We start from the raw sequence: 18,302 nt of genomic DNA, 5'->3' as shown, positions 1-18,302 counted from the left end.
GCGAAGCAGCTTGCAGAAGATCCGGCGTGCTGCTGCCAGCATGTGACTCACGCTCAGTGTGGCGTCGACTCTTGATTTGCGTGGCGAACTATGGCGGTTCGTTGTGCCTACGACAGAGGGCGGCATAGGGGCTTTTCTCTCTCTGTTTCTGTGTGTGCGTGTTTATCACTGTAAAACTCTCTCTGGCTCTCACCGTGTGTGGCGTGGCGTGGCGTCATTCTTCAATGGGCTCATCTCCTTCCGAACAAGAGCAGAGGCGAGCACGAAGAAGTAGGAGCTGGGACAAGGAGCAGACACACAGATCCCCAGGCCCCGTCTCTCCTTTGCGGTGGCCCTATAAGCTTTTCTCCCTGGGCATTTTGCGCGGTGCTGGCAAGAGACTGAAAGGTTTCCTTCACTTGCCTGCGTTGGGGACAGCGTGCACACTTGAGCGTTAGCGCAGCCTCTGTGATGCAAGCCTGAGGGAGGGCGGTGGTGGCGCACCGGAGTCTTCGGTGCTTCGGCTGCTCTCAGGCGCGGTACCGCACCTGCGCCATTACAGGGATCGTGAGTTGAGCATAATGCGCGGTATGCGCTCTTTCCAACAACAATGAAAAAAAGGGAGGAAGTCAAGATGAAGCTGACAAGCGATATGGCGCTGGCAGTGCTCGATGTGTGTGTGTGTGTGCTCCTAAGCGGAAGAGGGCAATGCAATGCCCACTCATATGTGTTTGCGTCTCTCTCACTCTCTATTTGTTACGGCTCCCTCCTCACCTACTCACCTCTTCACCTCTTCACTCTCTGGTTCAACTGCCCACACACACACATAATACATATATACATGTATATATATATATATATGCGTGCACACGCCAAGAAGTTTTACGCGTTCTCCTTTGTTTTGCGCTGCTTGACCTGCTTTTCTTGTTTTCCTTTGTTTCATTCCTTTTTTTTTTCGTTTTGCCGCTTCGTGCCGTTGTGTATGCCCTGATACGCCTCTTCTCACCTCCGTCCCATCTCTCTCTCTATCCCCTCAGTGGCCCACGTTTGAAGCGCTTCTCGTCTTCCTCCTGGTCTCGATTTCTGCTTCTGTGGCTGCTGCTGTATCTTGCTCACTGGGTACGTGCATTGAGTTTCCCTGTGCGTGCACGTGCAACTCATCTGCCCTCTGTATCTCGCTCTGTTTGCCTACCCTCCACCTACTTTTCCTCCGAACTTGCTGCACGGGCGACTGGGGAGCTCGCTCATCACATCGGCACCCGACAGCGACTGCTGCGCTGCATGAAACGCGTGCTTCTTCGCATCAACCAATACCTCTTTCATCGCCTTTCTTCTCCTCCAACCCACTCTTTCTACTTCCTCCCTCATACACTCCGTCGCGGGCACGACGGTTACGTGAAAGCCCTGCTGTCTCTCCTCTCTTCCTTTTTTTGTTTTCGTATCTACCGTGCGCCGCGCCAAAGAAGGCGAGGGCATCAATTCACCCTCCGAACACCCCCCCCCTCCCCCCACAAAGAAAAAAGAGAAGAGGGATACAGCTGCTGCGACCTGGTGGGGAGCGACTTTACAAAACGCAAAAGGCCGATCTCTGAGGCTGTGCACGGACACGGAACAACCCCCCCTCACGTACACATATCTACACCCATCTTCCTCCCGTTTCCCTCATTGCGCACACAGGGTCCCCTTTCCGTCGCTCTGTGTGCGTGTATTGGGTGGGAAGGGGGAGGGGGACGCCACATTGCCTAAACCCTGACGTTCCATCGTGTCCTTTTTGTGCTTGGCGAGTTTGTTTACATACCCACTTTTTCCCTTTCTTTTTTTTTCGCGTATTTCTTTCCTCCTCCTCGCCAACCCTTTCTGTGAGTGAATCTGCGTCGCGGTTTCCCTTTCGTAAGAGCGTCAGGCTCCTTCCTCTCTTTCTCCTCGCCGCAGTACCCACGGCAACCTTTGCCCACACGCAACGGCTCATTGGTGAGCGCGTAGTTTTTTTTTTCTGCGTTGTTCTCCTTGCTCCTGTGACCGTTTCCCTCGCACGCCCCTTCCGCTGCCCTCCTCTTCTTCCGCCTCTCCTTTCTCGCTCTGTCCTTGTCAAACCTTTAACTCTTCCGTTTGTGAGAGCCGGGGAACGTTCTCAGGCACATTTCTTCTCACTGACCCTGTCCCTCCCTCCCTCCAAAGTCCCTGCACCCTCTCTCTCTTCCCTTTTCGTTCCCTCTCCCTCGCTGAACGCCACTACACCACTGCAGACCTCCCGCTCACCCTTCCTCCTCTTCTACGGGGTGGTCTCTCGTCCTTGTTGAGAATCATACCCTCAAAGATTGACGTGTCGGAAGCATCCAAAGGTGTGGGGGCCAGTGCGTGTCTGTTTGGGTGTGCGAGGGGGGAGCGCAGAACTCGGGAGAGAGGCGCAGGACACCCACGTCGCACAACAGCACTGCCTGCGGAAGGGGAGCGAGCGGGCGAGATAGGGAGCTGAGGGACAGCCGATCTTCCCTTTCCCTCGACCCCAGAGACCTCTCTTCTCCATTCACAAATAGAAGGAGCGAGGCGGAGAGTGCATCTTCCTCCTCCTGCCTCCCACCCCTCAACATACGCCCACATACACACACACACACACACACAGAAATCCTACCAGCAGAGGGGCCTGGAGAGCGAAGGGGGAAAAACTTATATATACAACTTTTTGTTCTCGCTTCACACCACAAAACACCCGTCGCAGGGTGGGTACAAACAGAAAAGCAACTCGAGGGATTGAACGAAAGGAACACCCCCGCCCTTTTTGCCTGCGTCACCTCTCGTACACCGCCGCATCCTCGTTACCCTCTCTTCCATCCCGGCAGGAGCACACAGAGTGAAGGAAATAGGCTCAGTCGACACACGGACGCGACAGACATCGCTTGAAAGCAGCAGAGCGTGGTTGTGTGGGAGAGCTCCTTGTTGTCGCTTTTGTTGTCGTTTTTTTTTTTTGGGATTGTCGTGCCTCTCCGCTCGCCTCTTTCCCACCGGGCACGTCTGTTGTTGTTGCTTTTTTTTACGGTTTGTTATCTTCTTCCGACGTTTGTGCCGTCTGTCGCTCTCCCATTGCTTTGTTCTGCCTCGGACGAGGCCCCCCCTCCCCTACCTTTTTTTTCTTGTTTTACGTGCTCCCTCCCTCGACAGCAGCCTCCGCGTGTTGGTGTTTGTGTGTCTGCTCCCTTTTTCACGCCCTCCCCTTGTTTTTTTTTCTCTTTCCGTCTGTGCTCGTCTCTTATTTTGCGGCTGCTGCTGCCTTGCTGCGCCCCCGCCCCCCTCCCCTTTACCCGCTCGTCTACCCGTTTCACCAGTTGCTTCTCGCTCTGCGCTTCCCACCATCTCTTTTTGGTTTTCTCACGTACACCGGTGCTGCTTTGGTCTCTGAAGTCGGTGGTGGTTGTGGTGGGGAGGGGGCGACTACCTTTGTTCTCTTTTCTGCTTACCTCCCGTTCTGCTGCTCCATACGTTTTCGTGTTCCTTGCGCTTAAGCAGCTGCAGTACCTCCAATTGGTTGTGCAGTCGTTCTTGTTCATCCTTGGTAATGCTGAGCACAATGAATAGCAGCGCCTCTCCCGTTCGCCCCTCTCCAACCTCGAAGCGCTACTCGACCCACCATGTCTGTTCACCTGTCGTGCTCAACCTCGTCGAGGATAACCTGAGGGAATCGTGCAGCGGCGAGGTATTTGACTCGTCGCAGCTCGCGAGCCTGACGTCGAGCAGCGGAGGGCGCAATAGATCGGCCTTATCTCCGAACAAGATGGGAAAGTCAGTTTTTACAGCGGAGGAACGAGAGAACGCTCTCACTACGCGCACGCCGAACTCGCGGTCACGCCAGAAATCAGACAATGCGGTGACGCCGATTAGCTCTGCGTCGGTTCGGGGATCGCAGGGGAAGGGAAGCAACTCAAAATCAAGAGCAGTTAAGCTGTGCAGGCTTTCTCCGCTGCAGCAGGTCCCGCACACCTCCACTAGTCTCGACACGTGTTCATCACCGGCACAGCGGAGCGTCTCCTCGCGATGGGCGAGGAGTTCCGTGTCGCTCACGTCCTCCGTTCTGACCTCCAGGCCGACGGAGGAATTTGCGCCATCTTCCACGCCCTCTAACCCGCCACTAATGTCGGAGTCACCAACCTCGTTGTCTTCGCGCGAGCACTCAGTCGCAGTTTCGGAGGAGGCGGATGAGTGCTGCATCTGCTTGGAGGTGTACACCAATGAGAACCCGATGTTCCGCGGCGCGTGCCAGCATCATTTTCATCTTCCTTGTCTCATGGAATGGAAGCAGCGCAGCAGCTTGTGCCCGATGTGCTGTGCCGAAACACTCCGAGGTATCGGCGAGTTTGAGGGTTCACATAATGGCGCAGCTAGAGACCCAGCTGAAGTGGCTCGTCAGCGTGCTATCATGAAGCGCGATGCCGAAATCGCGCAGAATCTGCAGCACAACTATCTTCTTCAGGCGCAGCTTCGTGGCAGGCAACACATATACGCTACTCAAGCCGTGCGGTCGTTTCAGGCGCTGCACAGTGGTTCACCAAGCACCTCGACCAGTCGCACACCGCTGCACGCCGCCGAGGTTGAGGAGAACCCCTTGAGTACAATGCCGGCTCACAACAGGTGTAACACGCAGCGATTAGGCGGCATCATACGTCAGTCGTCACCACAGGCGAATGCGCAATCGCAGTTAACGGCACCGCCGGTGCATCCAAGCATGGAGGAAAGTCGGCGCTCGCGCAGCAAGTCACAGGCGGGGTGCACTGTCATGTAGAGTTGGGGTTGGGGTGGGTGGGGTGCGCGGTGTTGCTCTGAACGATAGTTTTCCTCCTCGCCATTGCTTTCCACCTGTCCCTCTCTCTCCTCGATGACGGTTCACTGTTGTCACCCATATCGCCGTATTCAGAACTTTGTATTTGCCGCTAGTGTAGTGAGCCCCCCCTCCCCCGGGACCATCTTCCGTTTTCCGGAATGTTTTCCCTTTCTTCCCTTTTTTGTGTTGGCGCTCGTGCTCGTATATGCTCCTTTTCGTTTTTATTGTTTTCGTGTCTTTTCCAAGTCTCTCGTGTTCATCTGCTGCACTCGTCCCTCCGCCACACTCGACGTATATAAAAAAAATAAAAATAAAAATATATAAATATCTATATATATATCTCCATATCTTTGTTTCCTGCTGTCTCTCTCTCGCCTTTTTTCATCCTCTTCTTTGCCGTGTGTCCATGGTGTGCCTGCCTGTTGTGCGCAACTACTCCTCCGTGCCTCTCTCCAGCGAGGCGTCCCGTTGTTGTCCTTTCAGGTGCCTAGACGGGTGTATGTATGTAGGTCTGTGTGTGCGCATGTATATATCTCTGTGTGTTTGTGCATGGGTATGTGACTCGAATAGGCGAACAACGCCATTGTGCGCTCGAGTGTTGTGGTTGCTCGCCCTCTCTGCCCCGTTTCGCTGCACCGATTTCTTCGTCCCTCCTTCAAAGCTGTCTCTCCATTATCTGCTGCCGACAAGGGAAAAAACAAAGAAAAAGATGCACACAAACAGGGAGAAGCAGTGTGTGTTGTTGACTGTGGGCTTGGTCTCTTGCCCGAGACTCACCCCACTCACCACCCTCTTTTTTTTCGTTTCCTTCTCCTTTCTCTGTTGGTCCTCCTCGCCTTGCTCCTCACACACACACACGCACAGAGACGGAGAGAAAGGCATCTTCGTGTAAAAATAGATTATGCGCGCACCAACCATCTTTTCCGCGTTCGCTCCTCCTGCGAGACAGAAGCATGTAAATAAGACAGCGTGAACTTGTATGTTTGTACGCAGGAAGCCTGAGGTTGTTGTACAACAACAAGAGCTGGACAGAGTGTTGTTTGCCGAGGCGGCTATCAGGGCACTGCATCAAAAGGGGGGGGGGGGTTGCCGTAGCGGAGTTGTACTCATTTTGTGGTTGCATTCCAATGCTGTAGTAGATGGGTCTCTATATCCCCCCCCCACCCCAAGACACAATAACTTCACATGACCATTCCTTCCCCACGACAAGCAAAGAAATAGCACCGTGAACAACAACAAACAAAATAATCCTTTGCTGCCCTTTTTTCATTGCCGCCACGAGGCTGACGCTGCTGAAAAGGATTGTGACCGACTTGTGTGTCGCCCGTGTCCTCGGCGCGATGGGTTTTGCAGTGGCACCATGCCTTGTCTTCGCTCGTCTCTTTTTTTTCCTTTGCTGTCTGTGACAGTTGTAGCAGATGGGCGTCTTTCTGCTCCGCATACCTCTGCGTGCCTGCATGCCTCCCCCTCTTCACGTATGGGCAGGTATCTCACGCCCGCCTACACCTTGTAGCACAGGCCCAGGAAGAGGACTTGACGGAGAAGAGTGAAGAAGCAAGGCGGGATGCGAATCACAGGGTTCATGAGAAAGAAAAAAAAACGAAAAAGAACGAAAAATGTATGCTAGGAATGGGAGGAGGACATGAGAGACGAGGGGGACGAGCGAAGGAGAACAAACATTAATGGAGTGAATCTCTGCATGCGCACTATATTATTATCATCATTATCATCATCATTATCTATTGTTGTTGTTTTTTTTTTTGCTTGTTTCTGGCTTCTTTGCTGCTGTGGTGCTTCGTCTCCCGCTCCTTCTCCCTCTGAGTATCTCGTCTCTGTTACCCACTTCATTCTGAGCGACTAGCCCGTCCATGAAGATTCCCCATACGTAAGTATTGGGCAGGATGCCTGGATGTGCCCCTCCCCCTCTCTCTCCCCTAAGTCGTTTCCACACAAAAACTTTTCGCTTTTTTTTCTTTATACGAGTATCTGCTCCGTTGGCGTTTCATAAAGCACACCTCAGTTGTTCCTCGCGTGTGCGTTATTTTTCAGCCGTCGATTCCTGCGTTTTATTCCAGCTTTCTTCTCTCCGTTGTTTACTGGTGTGATGTCCGTGAAGGGGCACGGATGTCTCCGCCCGCACACTCCTTCCGCTCTCGGCCTGTCTCGTCGCGTGTGTTGCTGTCTGTTTCTTCTTTACCTCTCTTCTGTGGTGCGTATGTGCCCTGATGACCCCGGCCACCTCTCACCACCTGATATCAGCGTCTGGTAACTCACTCTGTGTGCGGAGGCCAAGCAGCCTGCAGCCTGCCCTCGAGTGGCGGCTGCGAACTCTCGGTGTCGGCGGACCGGTGTGGGCTGGGGCTGCGCCGAAGAGGCGTTATGGCGGTGACCGCGTTTGCACCAGCTCAGTGCGGGCTGTGCCGATGATTGGACGAATATACAGACCCGCCTACTGTTTTTCTGCTTTGGCTGCATTGCGGTGGTGTTGAGCATTGGTCTGGGCGTAGCTTGCGTTGTATGCAGTGGAGTTGCAGTGGGGCTTTACGACGCCGGACGGCATTGGTTGGGGCGGCTTCTTGGCATAGCCGTGGTGCAGCGGAGGCAGATGAGGGGTGTTTGTATGCGCATCTGCGCTGACTTGGTTGGTGTAGGATGACGGGCTGGTGGAGGAAACAATACCTACGGCCCTCCACTTCAAACGGGGGGGCCTTTCTCACCTCGCTTCTTCGATTTTGTTCTTTCAGCGTTGTTGAAGCCACTGCTCTCTCACCTCCTCTCCAGCGATGCGTCCATTGACGGCGCTCTCTGTCTTCTCTTTTCCTTTGCGTCCTCTCCTGCTCACACACGCGCACGCTCTTCTTGGACCGGGTGGACATTACGCTCTCCTCCTCCTCCGCCGCCCCCACTCTTTGCCTGGTCAGTGCTTTCCACTGCGCTCTTCCTTGCCGATCTCTTTGGTATGGTCACCCCTCTCCGATTGGTCTCCCCTCGCCTCCGCGGAGTTGCCTGTTTGCCTTCTTCCCCCCGCCTCTCCCCGGCATCATCGCGCACGCCTCGTCTCTGCGCCCCTCCCCCCTCTGCCCTTCTCCGCACGTTTGGTGGTCCACTGCCGTGTCTCCTTTTTGCGTCTTCTCCGTCTGTGTTTCGTTTGCGCTCCGCTCCTCGCTACTCTCCTCTCGTGCGCTCGTGTGCGCGCGCCCGCTGCATCTCCTCCCCACCCTCTCTCGTGCCTTTCATGATTTCCCCCCTGTCCGAGGCGACGGGCGGCACTGTTGGTGGCTGATGGCGTTCTATGGCCGGTGGTGGCGCATGCGTGTGTGCGTGTTGGTGGCTTCTCGTGCCTCTTGCTGGCTTTCTCTCTTCCCCGTTTTCTTGTTGCCTCTCTCTCTCGGCGCGTTGCTTCCCTGCGCACAGGCCCTCTTGGTGCGCCGTATGAGAAGCGTGCGCTAGCCGTTGCGTGCCTCTCAAGAAACATACGATATTGCGAGAACGAGCAATGTGAGTGTCGTGCCCACCCCGACAGCAGTGCACGATGCACACGCACACACGCGCAGACACACCGGAGGAGCGTGCGTGCTGCCGTGTCGGACCTGACACACTGCCAGCCTTGCCATGCCCCCCCCCCCACACACACACACAGACGGACACGCCCTCGCTCTTGCGCACTTGCCATTCCCCTGCGTACTTTCCACCAACAGGACGCCGTCACGGCGCGTGCATGCCTGTGTGCGCTGCCGACTGGAGTGCAGGGTGCGGGTGCCGTGATGTGTCCGCCAACGGCGCGGCTCGCTCGCTCGCTCGTTCTCTCGCTCCCCGACTCCCTGTCCTTCTCCATTGCTGCCCGCGCTGGTGTCTTCACTGCCCCCGCTCTTTTCTCTCCCCCTCCTCTTTCGTGCTTCGGTGTCGACGCGCCCGCCACCACCTCGCTCCCTGCACCTACCCCCGCCTGCGCTCATCACACCCCACGACGCCAGCTCTTCTCTGTCGCCCCGCCACTCACAGCTCTCCCCGCACCGTGTTTATACCCCTTTCGCACCAACAAGCCACCGCTTTAAAGATGTCCTCTAATTCTGCCGCTGCTGCCCTTTCCGCCGCCTTGACGTCGCCGCAGAAGTCTCCTCACTCGTCGCCCAAGAAGGCCGCTGCGAAGAAGGCGGCTGCGAAGAAGGCCGGGGCGAAGAAGGCTGCGAAGAGGCCGGCGAAGAAGGCCGGGGCGAAGAAGGCTGCGAAGAGGCCGGCGAAGAAGGCCGCGCCGAAGAAGGCCGCGAAGAAGGCCGCGAAGAAGCCGGCGAAGAAGGCCGCGAAGAAGCCGGCGAAGAAGACTGCCAAGAAGACCGCGAAGAAGTCGAAGAAGTAAAGCGCGTCATCATGCTTGTCCGTGGCTGACTGTACGCTCTTCTGAGGCACACGTGCCCGAAGGCGCATCATAGATCCCATCTCTTTGTTTTCTCTTGAGTTTTTTTTTGGTTTGTTGTTTCTCCGTTTGATATTATTATTATTGTTTTTTCTTGTTTCTGTCTTTTGTATGTCCAGTCATGCTTTGTCCTTACCTTCAGTGTCTATGTCGTCCGCAGTGCCGGTGACGGACTTTTCCGTGGCAAACGTGGGGCGTTCACCGCTCTGTGTGCCGACACATCCTCGTCGATGTACTGCGGGCATGCGACCTAGACCATGAGGTCCTGGGGGTGGTGGTTAGATAAAATTGCGCGATCAAAAAAGAAAAAGGAAAGCACATGAACGAGAGGGGGGGGGGTGAAAAGGGAGAACTTGCTGCTGTCGCACGCACACACACGTACAGGCGCTCTGATTGAACGGTAGCGAGGGGGCGAGAATCTGGAAAGGTGGGTCAGCACGCATGCTGAGCATGCACCTTTCCAGTGCCGCCTCTCCCACCTTGGAGCATCGTCTTCCTCGCATTGGGCAGTGGAGCGCTTGCGTGTACAGGTTGCCTCTCCTCTCTCGCTTTCTTATTTGGCTTCCTTCTGTTTTGCCACACCGCACAAGATGAAGCGGCGCATTCTTCGGCAGGAACGCCGGAGGAGAGCATGGAGGTGAGAGGCATGGGGAAAGGGGGAGTGCGCTCTCTTGTCACCACACCAGAATTGCTGTGTGTAGGAGGGAGGGGCAGCAACGCCGATCCATGCTGGCGCGAGGGAAGTGTGTGTCACCTTTAAAAGCCAAGAATGTATCGACTTGCTGCTCAGTGAATGCTCTGTCGGACCGTGTTTCTGTTAATAGTCCTGCTACTCACACCCTCCGCCCCATCGACGTTGATCTCTCGCCACTACCGTGGACCCATCCAAAGGCACACATGCGCACCCGCGCAAACACAGACACGCACACGCACACACACACACACACAAGAAAGACAACCTGCACGGGCTAACATGTACGCATGATTCTCTACCAACTTACCACTGCCCTCTTCGTGTTTGTTGCCACTACGCTTGCTGCGCCTTGAACTCAGTGTTATTTGTTTTCCTCATCACACCTCTTTTCTTCTTCCCACTCACTTTTCAGCTCGCTCTCCCTCCTCATGGCGCTCAGCACCACGGGCCCTGTAATAGTGGGGGATGTGGTATGCAGCGACGTATCTGGGCATGCATGCTGGCGCTACTGCTAGCCCGTCAAGTGCGCCTCTCATTACAGCTCGGCATTGTGAATTCGAGCCCAAGGACGAGGCGGAGAGGCTTGCCGCATTGGCAATTTCAGGGGAACCGACGCCAGCTGCATGGATTACAGGCCCGGTCACCGGTATCCAACGCCAGGCTAACTTTTCTCCCAACCGCGATACGCGATACGACACGCGGAGATAAGAGCTAAGTAGCGGAAGCCGTTCGACACCAGAAGAACACGGCTGCTGACCTTGCGAGACTACAGGAGACCATCCGCGCCTAGTTCTGCACAGGCACCTGTCCGTACTGTGGATTGGTGCAACAGCGGGTGACTGGCAGCGAAAGACATGGGTGCACGTGGCGTGCTGCCTACTGCTGCACTGGCACTGTGGTGCCCCCGCCCCCGCCTATGCCTGCTATGAGGGCGTCCGACCTGATGCTGTGCCCGATATGCGAAGCGAGGTTCGCGGGCCGCTCGAAGCGGAAAGTGCACCTCGTTTCATGCTATGGTTGTGCCGGCAATCATGCGATTACGCACGCATCTCACTCGCGCTGCGCGAACTTACAACGTCGGGCGTCTATGACTGCCCCGTGTGCCGCTTCAGGGCGGCAGGCTATGTGTCTTACGTGCGCAGGCCATGCTTATGCACGCGCCCCTTCCGATTGACCCACTCCTGTGGCGGGTGTGCGGGGTTTCATCAAAGGGCGTAATGCCGGTGCTGCCACAGGTTCACATTGAAGTCCCCACCTATCGCGGCAGATGCTGCAAGCCATCCAGACACGCCCCCATGAAATTGACGGAAACGCAAGAAGGCACACCAGACCCCTCTCCGCTGACAACAACGCCGTCACAAAACAGAGCACAGGATCCACTGGTGTGATTACTGCGCGCACGCGCTCTCAAGCATAACTGGCATGGTGTGTCGGATTCCAGGCAAAGCATTCAAAGGCCGGAGGCGAAAGAGGCATTGGCGCAGAAGGTGCGTAGAGATGCACACCAATCAGCCCCAAGGTGTATCTGTATCAGGAAACATGCAGCACCTCCTGCGTGCGACCAGGTGGGCTGATGCAGCGCAGATGCGGGCGGCATGACGTGAGCGCCCTCGAGGTGTGCACCACCGAGTCCGCCAGACTCCCATGTAAAGTGCCACCACACCATATGACGGCGTGCCGCGGCACGGAGCGGTCGAGAAGGAGAAACATGTCATGCAGGCAGAGTGCAGAGGGTCTGAGCGGCCCTGATCTGCGGCTGGTCCATTTCCTCCTTGAGTTCATCTGGGGTGCATCTTGACCACCCCCTACTACCCTCAAGAGAGACGCCACCGTTTCCGCACTCGAGCAGCACCCTGGAACGCGGCCCGCTTTGGATCTAGGCATGCTGCCCACACCCAAGTCCGTCCGCAGCCGATTGTGAAGTACGTACCAGAGGAAGGGACGAGGACGGACAGCAGGAGCCGGCTATACGCATGACCCTGTTCGACGGCGGACGGCTCGTCCTCGACGACCGGGGTTTCGCCGCAGTCGAGCCGAGGTCGATGAGGGGTGGCTGTATGCGCATATTTGCTCTCTTGCTTCTTGTTGGATGACACGCTGAAAAAAAGGGGGAAAATGTGTACGCCTTGCGCCGATGTGCACCCACGTGTTGTGCGGTGGTATATGTTGTCACTGCTTGTTGTGCAGTGGCAATACTCGAGTGTTGTTCTCTTGCTCCTCTCTCTCTCACTTCCCTCTTTCGGAGGGTGTACACACCGCCGGATGTTTGGTGACTAGTTGTGGCCATCACTCACCTGCTGTCCCACCCTTTTTTTTTCGCCGATATGTGCTGAGGCTTCTCAGCTGTTCCTTGGAGCGAGCCCCGCATTTGGCTTGCCGCGTTGGTATTGTGTACGTGTGTGAGGGTCAGAGGCCCTCTGTGGCGCACCGGTGGCCCCTCGCCCCCACCACCGATTGGTGACTTACCATCGTGCCGTTCGACAGTCTTCTCTTCGTTGGGCCTTAGGGCCACCGCCATATGCTGCGCAGAATCGGATCGCGCTACGGGAAGAAGTTCTCTTTCTTCTGCAGGAACGTGCGCGCCGTCCCGCAGTCGGAAAAGGCGGAGCGCGGTGGCGAGGACGCGTTCCTATCCTTATCCAATGTTCAGGCGGTGCTGGATGGCGTGAGTTGGTGGAAGCAGAACGCAGACTTGAACGCTGGCCTTTACAGCGCTGCATTGGCGCGGTGCATGTACGAGTACGTCGAGGATGAGCTCCTTGGCGATGCCCCGGCGAGCTCCTTTCGGCTGCTTGAGCGCGGCTACGAAAGTTGCAAGCATAGCGATGTGTTAGGCACGTGTACAGCCCTGGTTGCGACTCTACAAGAGCCGCAAGAGGAGATTCAGTTGAAGGACCACTATGAAGTGGTATTGCTGGGTGGACCATCACTGCCGACCGTGGGTGTCTCCACCACTGGTGGACCACTTGCAGCCACCTCTGCTGCTTCAGCCGCTGCCGCCGCCACCGCAGCGGTCGCAGCTGTGGATGATACAATGAGCAGCGCGGAAACAGCCAAGGAGTCCGCCTCTGACTCGGATGCCGCGGTCACGCGGGTGGAGACGACGACAGACCTGCACCAAGCCTTCGCGCGATTTCAACGCTCGGACGGGGCGGAGAACTACCTGCTGGACGTCGTCTACGTTGGCGACTGCACAATGATGCTGATCCGTAACGGACGAGTGTGTTACGTTACTGAGGAGCAGGCACACCAGCTGGACTACCCCTACCAACTGGGCACCGGTAGCAACGACACACCGAAGGATGGTGTTCGTCTTCTCATACCAGTAGAGAAGGGGGATGTCGTCGTAATGGGCACCGATGGTATTTTCGACAATTTGTACCCGCACCGAATAGCGGAGCTTATATGGCCGCATCTGGAACGTGTCTTCAGTCAGCACGGCTATCTGCAAGCGCTGGGTGGTGCGGAGACCGCGAAGGCACCGGCAAACTCGGTGAGCTACGCGAAGAATCCTAACCTACGCACGCTTCTGGACGACATCATGGCGGCGCTCGACATGAGTGCGAACGCTGTCATGGTCGACGCTATAGCCGTCTCGCGCGACGTGCGCTGCGACTCCCCGTACGCCTCTAAGTGTATTGAAAATGGCGCCCTCTTCGAGGGCGGCAAGCCAGACGACATGACGCTGCTAATATCCGTGATCGGCGAGTGCGACGACGACCAGCCCACCGAGCAGTTCTCCGGCAGTGAGACGGCATTCCCACTACCGTACCGCGACTGGCCATGAGCACCGGAAAAGACAAAATGCTGTGCTTTCTGCCTCCGTCAGTGATGCGACACAACGCGCAGCAGGCAGAGAAGAAGAGAGACGGAAAGTGTGAGGCGACAGTGAATGCCATGGTATCTACTCCGTCGGGCGGTTGGTCGAACAATCTTCGCATACCCAGCTGGGAATGAGGGCATACAGCACCCTCACCTCTCCGTCTTTCTCTCTGCGTGCAAGTAGGTGTCTTTCATTGCCGACAAAGCTCGCTGTCTTTCGCCAAGCGGTGGATCTGCGTGACATCATAACCTCGTCGATCAGCGCACCTGCATCCTCTCCCTTTTTCTTTATTGTGTCTTGTTCACTTACACGTGTGTTGCTTCGCGCACTCGACTGTTCGGCCCCGAAACACTCTTCGACGAAATACTGACGTTTTCGTTTTTTTTTCTGAATATGCATCCATTTCTCTATCTGACATCTGTGTGCGTGTGTGCCGGTGCCTGTGTGTCTCTCTCCCCCTCTCTCTCTCGTGCCATTTTTTTTTAATTCCCTCTTCTGCTGACCCGTGCTCACGTTCTTTTTTTTTCTTCTCCGGTCCTTTCTTTGCTTTGCCCTGTCTCTCGCGCTTTCTTGTCCTCCCTCTGACGATGCCGTGTATCTGCCCTCCCTGCCCCATAACACACTCGCGCAAGGAAGGATGTGCGTAGGTGCATGTTGTTGAGCCCATAGGGGATGTTTGTGAGTTCTTGGTTGATCTAGGAGACAAGAGAGGAGGGGAGGGGATTAGGGCGCAGGCGGGCGGTGTGTGGGAAATGGGGTGTGTGGAGAGTGGTGGTGAAGGCAGAATGCGATGCCAGCGGCAGGCCACGTCAGCGATCCGCTATGCTGTCCTTCTGTTGCTGCCTCTGTGTGTGCCCTGTACCTTCTCTCCTTCCCCTTCCCCCTTCCGCCGCCGCCGCTGTTCCGCCGTCTTTGAGCGGCCGTGACGCAGCGAGCGCGTAGTTGACGAGGGTTTCCCTTGCGCTCGTTTCTGTTCGCTTCCACCCGCCCCTCTGATTCTCTTCTCTCCTCCGCTTTCCGCTTTGTCTTTCCTTTTTTTGCGTGTTCATTTGACTGGGCGAAGGAGGCAGAAACACCCCTCAGTGCGTGGTGTCGCAGGCCCCGGCACACACCCCGCACTCTGTGTGTGTGTGTGTTTGTGTGTGGTGGAAAGTGAGCCAGCCCTCCCCCACCCCCAACCCCTGCCAAGTGCCCCAGCCGCCTCGGGTGGTGTCGCAGGGCCCAGCACCAACGACGTAGGGGAGGTCAGAGCGATGTATCGCTGCTGATGTCACTGGTGAGGTGGACGGCGTGGCGTCGGAGCGGCCTGCGACGGCGGACACCATTGTGCCGTCCACATGATGGGGACAGAGTGCCAGCGTGACTCGAACACATCTCACCCACCCCCTCCCCGGCCCCTCACTCTGCCCACTGGTGCAGGGGCCCTGCGCCACTCTCGAGGAGGGTGCGGCACGTGGGGACCGGCGCAATGGGTGTGTCTGTGTCGAGCTTTGGACGGAGACCGCACCGAGATGACTGGGTCGGCGCAATGCTGTACCGCGTGTGTCCAGGGCTGCTTCGCGCCAGGCCATGTGCGCCTGTGCAACGGGGACCGAGAGACTGAGGGGCGTGCAGCTCGGGCTTCAGGGCAGAGCAATGGGCACACGGTGAAAGCAAAACAGAGCAAAGGAATGCAACAAGCGAGTTCTTTTATCGCCGGTATCTTCTCCATCGTTTTTTTCCCTGTCCGATGCGTGCTTCTGTCTGTGTGCGTGTGCGCCTGGGTGGATCTGTGTCTGTCGCGTGTGTGTGTGTATGTGAGGGATATCATGCTAAGTGGCTAACCACAGGTAGCCAACAAATCAACAAGAAAAACACGACGAACAGGGAGAAGGGTGAGGACGGTGTTGGTCTCGCGTCTGTCTCTGTCGTTTTCTTCGTTTTTCTTTTTCTTTCATTCACGTGTTTTTCTGCTCTCCTCGCCGTCCCTTACTTTCCTTTTTCTTTTTTTTGCCCGGGCCCTCCCTCTGCCCTCTCTCGCCGGTAGGTGTGTTTGCAGCATCCCGCGTTAGCCAGGGAAGCGAAATGTGTCTCTCCCACCGGTCATAGTCTTGTTGTGCACGCTCCAGGCGTGCCCATACTCATCTCTCTCGATATTGTCATGATACAAGTGTTTGTTCTGTTTTTTTTTTCTCCGCTTTGCTGTGTCCGGGAAGGAGCTCAGAAGATGAGGAGTTGAATACAGAAGCGCGTGAATGCCACACAAGGAGCAGTGAAACCTCCTCTGAGAGTAGGGAGGGAGGGGTGGGGAGCTCTCGACACGAGCTGAGGTATTCTGGCATGATCGCAGGAAGAGCACCTCAAACACGCACACTCGCGCAAAGGGAGCGAATGCGGGTGGATTGGCACCAGAGAAGAGCCGCGGCGTTTTTTTTCCTTGATCCCCGTGAAGAGGTTTGGACTCATCTGTGAAGCCGCGCCCCCGCCTCGCCTTCATTCTCTCCCTCTTATATTTTTTCTTCTGTATATTACAACGAACCTTACCGGCTCTTCTGCACGCATGCGCCTGCATGGCCCATTTTTTTTTGGTGTGTGTGCGTGTGCGCCTGTGTTTTATTGTGTCCATGTATACCGTCATCGGTGAGATGGGCCACGCTGCGGCGACAACCTCTTCAGGGCACTCCCACTACTGCTCAAGTACAACTGATGGTGGCGGGGAAGCTGAGGCGTGAGGAAAAGAAAACAAGAGGAGGGGGAGGGGGACCAGCGCAGACTCGTTCTTCTTTGCACAGGCGTTTGACGGGGGCAGCTACGAGCTTGCAGTTGGCTCGTGAAGAGCACAGGCGCTTTTGCTCTTTTTTGTTTCCCACAGTCCGCACTCCACTGGCGCCTTGCGGTGAGTCGTCGATGAAGCCATACCTCCGCTTGCACCGGATGTCTTCCAAGCCGTGGGTGTGCTTGCATCTCCCACCTTCAGCCCTTTTATGTGCCACTCTCCACAAATCACCACGTACCTGTCCTTAGTAGGCCTTGTGTGCCTGCTCCCCACACGTGCACCCAACTGCGCACACCGTCACGCGCAACCCACAGCGGCGCGCGCACGCATTGTTTTCGTACCTTGCCTCTCTCAAATACTGGAACGGGAGGAGGAGGCATGAGTGGGGCTGGTCGCAAGCATCGTGCAAAGCACCTCACCCAGCAGTACCTCGACGCATCTGGGTGGGTAGGCCCCAAAGAGGGCGAGAGGTTGGCGATCTGCATGGAGTCGCCGCACGGGCAGCACCTCCGCGTCCTTCTCCTAGCACCCCCGAACAGCGCACCCACAAACTCATGTACCGTGGCCTCAGCTCCGGATGGCAGCAGCTCGAGTGATGCCTCGCATGGCGCGAAGGAGTCGGAGGCGGGTGTATCCGCGTCTCCACCATCTGCGGCGCCTTTCTTAGAGGTCGAGCAAGTCGTGCATCTGCCCAGGAAGTTTCACAAGGTCATCTGGCTCAGCATTAAGGACGTGATAGTGATCGCAGACGGTACCGTCAGCTTTAAACCGTCTCCTGAGCAGGTGGAGAGCTTCCTCAAGGATCCGAGGAACAAGGGGTGGCGCGAGCGCGTGACGGCGGCGCAGCACCGCGCTGAGGACCAGCGCGGTGTCCTGCAGCGCATGCCGCATTACGCCCCCACGGCGCAGACGACGACATCGGTGCTTACCGGACCGCAGGTCCGTTCAGACGTGCGCACGACCGCCAGCGGCGCGTCGGCGCAGGACGGCGAGGGAAGCGAGGGTGAGGCAGATGATATGTGCAATCCAAACTGGCGCAGCATCAAGCACCAGCAGCAGTTCTTCTATGGCTTCGGCGACGACAGTGACGAAGAAGTTGAAGAGGAAGAAGACGGATAAACGGCCGCCCCCATCCCCCCTCCCCCAGTCCGGTCCACACCGCACCCACGCGAAGACAACAGCACGAAGCTCAGATAAATGTGCAGGTATGCCTTTTCGTGTGCGTGTGGGCCTGCGGTTGTGCGGGGGCGGTGACGGAGGGCCGTGCCTGGTGCTCCCCTCCTCCTCGCTGCACATGTTGTGTGTGAGTGGTTGTGCGTCGTGGGCGAAGGTGGTGACCCACACCAAGCGGAACGAAAAGCTTGTAGGCGGGCTACCCTGCTGAGCTCCACGTAAAAGACTAACAGGAAAACCAAGAAGTTTAACGAAACGACAACACAATATACAATGCCGACATAGAGGGCTCACATACACTGGCGCGGCGCTTGGGGAGGGGGACGGCGGAGGAGTAGGAGTACTCGCGCTCGTGGCAACGAGAGATCAAGGCTTCAATAGCAGTTGCCGTTTCTGTGGCGTCGCATGTGTGATGTGCCACACTCCCGCGACTCTCCCTCTTGTTCTCTTGCCACCCCACTTAGCAGAGCACGCGTGGCCCACGCACAGGTCTGCGGTCAAAGCTGTCGCGTGTCAGCGCTATTGTTGCTTGCCCGACTGTACGCCTCTTTCCTTCACCCCACCTTTCTTTTGCTTTGCTTCTCGGGACCGACTGCGCACCTCTCTCCAAAGATTTCCTAGCGCCCAGCACACACGCACAGACACAGAGGC

At 56.6% G+C, this 18,302-nt stretch overlaps 4 protein-coding genes across 4 annotated transcripts; all 4 read left to right on the top strand.

The window, feature by feature from the left end:
• Window positions 1-3,532: 3,532 nt before the first annotated feature.
• Window positions 3,533-4,753, top strand: LMXM_27_1200 (conserved hypothetical protein; the record flags this gene model as incomplete). Its single annotated transcript, XM_003876646.1, has 1 exon — window positions 3,533-4,753. One exon carries the CDS (start codon window positions 3,533-3,535, stop codon window positions 4,751-4,753), a length of 1,221 nt encoding a protein of 406 aa, XP_003876695.1.
• Window positions 4,754-8,849: 4,096 nt separating this feature from the next.
• On the top strand, window positions 8,850-9,149 carry LMXM_27_1190 (putative histone H1; the record flags this gene model as incomplete). The annotated part of the gene is made up of 1 exon (XM_003876645.1): window positions 8,850-9,149. The coding sequence occupies one exon, from the start codon at window positions 8,850-8,852 to the stop codon at window positions 9,147-9,149; it is 300 nt and encodes a 99-aa protein (XP_003876694.1).
• Window positions 9,150-12,418: 3,269 nt separating this feature from the next.
• On the top strand, window positions 12,419-13,687 carry LMXM_27_1180 (conserved hypothetical protein; the record flags this gene model as incomplete). Its single annotated transcript, XM_003876644.1, has 1 exon — window positions 12,419-13,687. One exon carries the CDS (start codon window positions 12,419-12,421, stop codon window positions 13,685-13,687), a length of 1,269 nt encoding a protein of 422 aa, XP_003876693.1.
• A 3,169-nt stretch (window positions 13,688-16,856) lies between these two features.
• Window positions 16,857-17,597, top strand: LMXM_27_1170 (conserved hypothetical protein; the record flags this gene model as incomplete). The annotated part of the gene is made up of 1 exon (XM_003876643.1): window positions 16,857-17,597. One exon carries the CDS (start codon window positions 16,857-16,859, stop codon window positions 17,595-17,597), a length of 741 nt encoding a protein of 246 aa, XP_003876692.1.
• Between the last annotated feature and the right edge of the window lie 705 nt (window positions 17,598-18,302).

The sequence above is a fragment of the Leishmania mexicana genome, chromosome 27 (assembly GCF_000234665.1).
Source record: "Leishmania mexicana MHOM/GT/2001/U1103 complete genome, chromosome 27".
NCBI lineage: Eukaryota > Euglenozoa > Kinetoplastea > Trypanosomatida > Trypanosomatidae > Leishmania > Leishmania mexicana.
This window is presented reverse-complemented; position numbering and strand designations above follow the sequence as displayed.